Consider the following 6,745-nt stretch of genomic DNA (forward strand, 5'->3'; position numbering starts at 1 on the left):
ATACGGGATGTTCATGTATTCCAGTTCAGACACCCAGTTTGCATGCGCACTGCAGCTCTAACGTGAACCCTTGATGCACCCCCATGCAAGATCTAAACAGCATCTTACAGCATGTGATTCACTGACTGACGGACTGATGTAAGGAATGCTGTTCCTGATCAATCAGTCGGCTCAAGCTGTGTAGGTGGAGGAACCGTAGCTAGAAGCTTTTGTTGGCTCAGCTGTTGGGTGCAGAAAAATGTCCGTGTGCTCCTGTGGATCAGTGCAGAGGTTTGTTAATTGGGGTTTTCCAGAGGACAGCGGCTTTGGGTTCCCGGGTGTTTATTGTTTGTTTGGCTTTTTAGTTTACTGAGCCTCTCAGTGCCTGTTTTCATTTCTTTGTCATAATTATTTTTGTTTCCTTGATTGTTACTTTACCTTTACCAAAAAGATACGTTTAAAATCAAAGAACCCATATCGTTATCTGACTATACATTCTAACTGAAAGCTTTTATTTTCTCAATTCATGACCATCAGTCTTTATACATTAATGATCATTAATGATACATGTGTGATCTTCACCACAGAGCACTGAGCTCGCCATGACCTCACACTCAAAGTGTTTTCAGGACATCAAGTTCATTGTATTTCCTCCCACCAGAACCCCTATGTGTATATTTATTTATTTGTTTCAAGAAACTCAATCCAATGCATAAACTTGCTTAAAACCGGTTTAATTTACAATACAAAGAATCAGGAAATTAAACCATCAAAGCCATATCCCTGTGGATTCACCGAACCCCATTTACAAAAAAAGCAAATAAATAATTACAATTATAACAATAATGGAGAAAACAAAAACAGAACACTATCAAAATAAGGAGACATACACACAGACCATCAGTCATTTAAAAAAGGTATTCCCCCCGCCCTCTTACAGAGTGCGACAATACGTAACAGCCTTGCTTGTGTGTTGTGAATTTGCTCAGCAAATTTTCATTCTGCCTTTGTTTTCGAATGCATTTGCACTCTCGCCATTAGTGTGTGGCGTCACTGCTCTACAGTAGTGTGGTGTTCCTGAAATGGGCAGCTTTGTGGTTTTGTGAAATGTATTGGTTTTTATGTTATGTTGTGAAAGAGGGTTTTCCTTCCAAAGTTTAACACTGGGAAGTCTGTGCAGTAATTGGTCACACCTTAACCACACTTTCTCTACATTTGACCATAACGTACCTTATGTCCACTACGTATACGATGCTGCAGGGCCTTCTAATCTTATAATGGATTGCCCCTGAGGACTTTATAAATAGATTCTCAACAATACAGGTTCTGGTCCACAAAATCCAGAGCTCCCCCGCCAACGTCTGTTCATCTGAATGTGTCATAAACCTCTCACTGATCAACAGCGATGGCTAATAACGCAGAACGGGATCTGTTTCTCAAAGGCAATAAACACAAATGTAACCTTGTTTGCATGGTTCTCGTACTACTTGATCAACACCATCCTCTTAATTGTTTAAAGACAAGGAGAGAGGGATAGCGGGAGAGGGGGCATCACACCTGTACCAAGGCCTTTCAGATTTGGCAGTGACATCCTGACTACCAACTGACTTCATCTCACCGAATCAAACATTGCTGTTAAGACTTTAAGAAAAGAGTAAACTACTAGGATGTGCTTTATCGTTGTGTGCTCACATTATCTGAAGAGAATGTGCCTCATCTGTTTAAAAACCTTCATTGCCAATGCGGTTGAGACCCTTGCTATTGAAACTTTTCTATAGATCAGTCTCACGTATTGTATTATATTGTCTTCCAGTGAGCATATAAATAGGATGTTGCGAATAACAATTGGGGTGTCATTGTTTGGGAAATAGAATCAGTTTAGTGCAAGAAATGTGAATTGCAAATCTGTGAGTGGAATAAAACGATGCAGTGAATCTTGTCTCTGCAAACTTCACAATGATCTGTTTTTTATCAAAATCAAAAGCCTTGGTGCCATGTCAACTCAACCTGCATTACGATGTATTAAAAAGAGAGAAAAGCAATTTTTTTTGCAAAACCAGGACCTTCCTTTGTGTTATCAGTATGGCGTTACACACGAGCTCCTGGGTTTTGTCAGATGAAACGGGCAGTAAGGGCAGTAAAGCCGTGTGCTTGTCTGGGATCCTAGGAGACCAAACATCCCTAAAGTTGCAATGCTTGTCTAGCATATGTTGTAGTTAACAGAGCGTCTGAGAAAAGAAAAAAAAAAAAACTCCTGTTGGCTGGGGAGGTTCAGACTCAAAGCCTGCTTCCTTGTTTCCCTGCAGGCTGGCACTTCCCACAGTCAGATGAGCAACTCATATATTCTTATCATTCTTATCAAAGTGACGTAAAGTGATGCCAGGTGGGATAAATTGGTTTAAAAACCTATTGTAATAATTACAGGCTTCATTTCATCCCGTGGTTTCTGAGAACCTGTACTCATAAGACTGGTAATCATGTTGGAAGCTCTTAAAAGCTCAAGTGACCAAGCATTTAGATACGTGTGTCATTAGCACAGCAGTAAAACATTGGCAGTTGAAGAAATGTTCAAGATGTCTGGTAGTAATGTCAGGGTCCTGGAGAACTTTGATTTCCATAATGTCTGCCAGTGTCAGACAACCTTTACCCAAATCCCATGGCACTGTTTCCCTTGGCTTTATTTTTTTTTTAAATATCCAAGTGCAATATTGTGAAGTAAAGGCCCTTCTGTGCTTTACAGAGAGGATGATAGCACCCCCGACTAAAAATATATCTAATTTCCTTTTGAGTAATCCGCCGTCGATTCTGATTAATTCAAGTAACGAATGCAACCTGGTTGTGAAAGTCAGCTGAAGCCCCCATTTGCACAAGACAATAAACATCTCCCATACTGGGTCCGTTTCCTTTGCTCCACTGTGCACAGTTTTGTCAGAAAACAGTTTAGGTTTTTCTTGTACAGTGTACTCATTTGAAATCAAAATCTGGCTAGGGGACATGGATAGTAATCCTGTCGCCTTAATCTCTTGTGATTAGACCCAAACAGCTGTGTTGTAATCAAACACTGGTTGTGCTTTATCTACGACCTCCGACTGGCCACCCCTGCCAATATAAATCCCAGCTCTTGGGTGGCTCCTCTCCTCCACAGCCCTGGGACATGGTCTCCCTTTGCCCTGCATGCCGGGTCTGAAAGGAAAATAGAAGCTTCCCTTGGGTTTGACTGCTTTCTTGGGCCTCTTGGACAGCTCTGTCTCGGGGTCGTCCAGAGGCAGCCAGCCTGGCTTCTCCTTGAGTAGCTTGTCCTTGTCTGGGCGGACGCTGCGGAGGAACTTCTTAAAGATGTTGGCAGTCAGGGAGAACTTCCTGCAGATCTCTTGCGAGCGGGTCAATCTCAAAGGGTGAGCATCCTCCAAATCCTCCGCACCCCCTTCTTCCTCTGAAGATTTATTCTCCAGCTCCGGAAGGTCCAGCCAGTTCCCCACCAGGTCGGCGAAGACGTTGTCGCCCAGGACGAGCGGCTGTCGGTTGCGGCTCTGGCACATCAAAGAGGACGTCCAGTCATTGGAGTCCTCCATGCTGTCGGGGGACGGCTCGGTGTCCACGGAGGGCCCCTCTCGCGAGAGGCTGTGCAGGATCCCCGGCAGATCCACAGCAGGGCCTGGAGGACATTGCTCTATGGGGGTGCTTAGCCGGTGACCTCTGAAGTCTTCCTTCGGGGGGTCCTGTCTCGAGTACCTCTTGGGACAATGGAAGATTCCCGACTCAGGGCTGGAGGAAGAAGGGGACGTCTCTAAACTGCTCCCTCTGAGGACTCGACGGTCTTCCCTGCGATTGGGCCTGGCAGCTGGATGGTGCACCTCAGTGGGTGGTGGAGGGGCTGAGCTGGGGGCTGGGCCTCCCTGGCTGGCGCGTCCCGATATCTCCAGCTGTTCCAACGCTGTCTGCACCTGGAGTAATTTCAGTTCCTGCAGAGCTCCCATCATGCAATTCATCTGAGCATGCAGCCCGTCCCCAGCCTCCTTCATGGAAAGCTATGAGGGGGAGAGAGAGAGAGAGAAATGAGAAATGAGAAAAGTCACAATCCATTTAGCATGACAAAAGGGATTACACTGCTCATCCTTTCAAATGCTTGATGCGAAAGCCCTTGTGGAGGACCAATACATCACGGAGACACTCTAGAGCTGGCAGTGTTATCTGACCAGAAATGTCCCAAAGAGGTAGTGGCCAAGTTCATAATGCTCTCGATGTGATAGGAGGATAGATGATGTTAGAAGACAATCATGTCACTGAGAAACAGTTCAACGTGGACTTCAAACACTGTCCAATCATGACTAAATTAAAAAGCCTTTTTTAAGTTCATACCTCACACACAATATCTGTCACCTTAGTTGAAGAAAGCCTGCATCTGAAAACCAACCCTTCAAGGAAAATTTACTAATATGATATATAATCAAAATGTAACATCCTTGTCTTCGATCTGCAGACAGTTTTGAAGAGAAGAGCTTTCTTGTTTATTGATAAGCTGTTGCTGTCTTCATCCAAAGTACAGCGCTAAGTCACAAATTACTGCATGTCCCCCAACATGAATACAATGTCTCTGCCATAATGTATAAAACACTCCTTTACGTTCCTCGTCCTGTCTTCTGTTTCATACGAAGGAATGTCACCCTTGCCTTGCCCTGCTGCCTAATCGTATGTACGTATTGTTCTTTTTTGTCACACACTCCGTATTAAGTTACCAACGCTGCATATGGCCTGTATTTCAAAGAGACGTGAGCTCCCAGCAGCTGCGAGATGTACTTTGTTGGAGGCGAAAGACCCTATCAAGAGTGCTCCAGTGTGCGTGCTCTCGCAGAGCATGCTGAAAGCAGCTTTCATGTTGCTTAACCCCTTCCCTATAGGGAGTTGTCAAAAACAAGGAGCAGACGAGGACTAACTGTGGAGAAATACTGGTAGAACTGCTTTTATTCAGTCCATATATCACTTTATCTTCCTGAGATTTTTTTTTTCTTCCCCCAACTATAACTCACATTGTTGGTTGTGCACATTTAATTGAGATACATGCCTGATTGTGGGTCAGTTCAAGTTTGTGTGGTTACTCCAATGATATACATACACACATAACCCAAATGTAGGTGAAGAGTTTACAAGTGATGGGTTACATTGTTTGTTGTAAGTTCTCTAGGCAGTAGACTAAAATATGAAATAATGCCAAAAAAACTAAATGAAAGTGTGAACGCTGAATCAGGGTAAATCACAGATACTGAAATTATATCACATTATCACTTTTTAAAGCAGAAAACTGAATATATATCACTAATTCTGCACAGTGCATGCATGTGGAAGTTGGCACTACATTTAATTTTGCACATGTATGTGATTAAGCACAAGGTTTTAATTTATTACAGTGTAAACTGCATGAATCACCCATTAGAGTTCAAAGACAGAAAATGACTTAACTGATTTAGAGTTTGCAGAGCAGCGATACACTTAATTGAGTGCACTTTTTAAAGTGCACTTTTGCATCTTTTTAAAGCCAGTTATTATCTCACGCAGCTACATCGGCAGAAAGGTTTAAGCCTCAGAGATAAGAGATATCGGCTTACCTCGTTTACCTCGCACAAAGACACCCTCTCCTGCCGTCCCTCCTTCTTTCTCTCTCTCTCTCTGTCTGTCTCCTCACCTTTCTGAGCCCAACACTCTCACCCCTTTATCTAGTTCCCTGCCAATTCATAACCCACCCAACCCTGCAACGCAATTGGTTGTCTAGACGTAATCCCTTGTAGAGAAATACGCCAACTCGAGCGTCAGTGATTGACAAAGTGAGAGAGAGAGAGAAAGAGATAGAGCGAGAGTGGGAGCTAACAAGCTGATCCGGGACGGATGGGGGGCATGGGGTGGGGACTAACATATGTTTAAATAGCCGAGCTGCTCGCCTCATCGATTCAATTAGTGTCCCGTCCGTGATGAGAGACCAGAGCTGGGAGCTGTGTCTGACCGTGGTTTCGTGGGTACCCAGCATCTGTGTGGTCATAGTTGGCCATCAGGTGGACTCAGTTAAGCTAACTTCTACTGAACTGCTCAGCCCTGGATCTCTCTGCTATTGTTACCTAATTCAACTGGATGAGATACTGAACCCGGTGGGACAGATCTCAGCCTTGCAACCTCTGCCTCACTGAGCTGGACATGGGCCAGTAAGGAATCACTGTAGGGCGATGAGGTCAGTCTTCCCCCCGCAAACCATTTCCTCTCTCTGTGCTGAAGTTTTGCTTCATGCAGATCCCCAGTCTTTGTAACCTCTGTGGGTTCTGGCGGGCTTTTCCGAGGGGAAGAGAAATGAGCAGAATACCTTGTCACAGCAGAAAAAGGCATTACTCTTTTATGATCTACTTCCACTTAAAATATATTCATACATAAGCAGAGGATTTGCAGGCATTAGAGCATCTGTTTCGGGGAGATTACCTGGTGTCTTTTCACATGTACCGAACAATAAACCTTCTCTTCTCCGGCTGTCATTTGACGTTTCATTAAAGAGACAATGGCAATTAAAGCAATCTGGAGGTCCCTTTCTGCATCGCACATATGGCTGTGAAAATTAAAAACAATTGGGCAGCACTCGAAATTAGGCTACAGTGTATCGACAAGGAACATCTGATAACTCTCCCCTGGGGAGCAGTACATGTGACGTGAATTCGCCTGGAGTCTTCTCAGAGCCAGCTCCTCCAAAACCGACTTGAAAATAACCAGCCCTGTGCCTTAAGAGCTGCAA

At 44.2% G+C, this 6,745-nt stretch overlaps 1 protein-coding gene across 1 annotated transcript; it reads right to left on the minus strand.

Moving 5' to 3' along the window:
- Positions 1 to 697: 697 nt before the first annotated feature.
- Positions 698 to 5,621, minus strand: inka2 (inka box actin regulator 2). Its single transcript, XM_066703414.1, has 2 exons — positions 5,583 to 5,621; positions 698 to 4,007 (listed from the first exon to the last, which is right to left on the minus strand). The coding sequence occupies exon 2, from the start codon at positions 3,999 to 4,001 to the stop codon at positions 3,009 to 3,011; it is 993 nt and encodes a 330-aa protein (XP_066559511.1). The 5' UTR covers positions 4,002 to 4,007; positions 5,583 to 5,621; the 3' UTR covers positions 698 to 3,008.
- Positions 5,622 to 6,745: the final 1,124 nt, after the last annotated feature.

Source organism: Amia ocellicauda, chromosome 5, assembly GCF_036373705.1.
Source record: "Amia ocellicauda isolate fAmiCal2 chromosome 5, fAmiCal2.hap1, whole genome shotgun sequence".
NCBI classification, from domain to species: Eukaryota; Metazoa; Chordata; class Actinopteri; order Amiiformes; family Amiidae; genus Amia; species Amia ocellicauda.

Coding starts and splice junctions, on each gene's coding strand:
- inka2 (XM_066703414.1), bottom strand. CDS start 4,001: ATGAAGGAGGCTGGGGACGGGCTGCATGCTCAGATGAATTGCATGATG.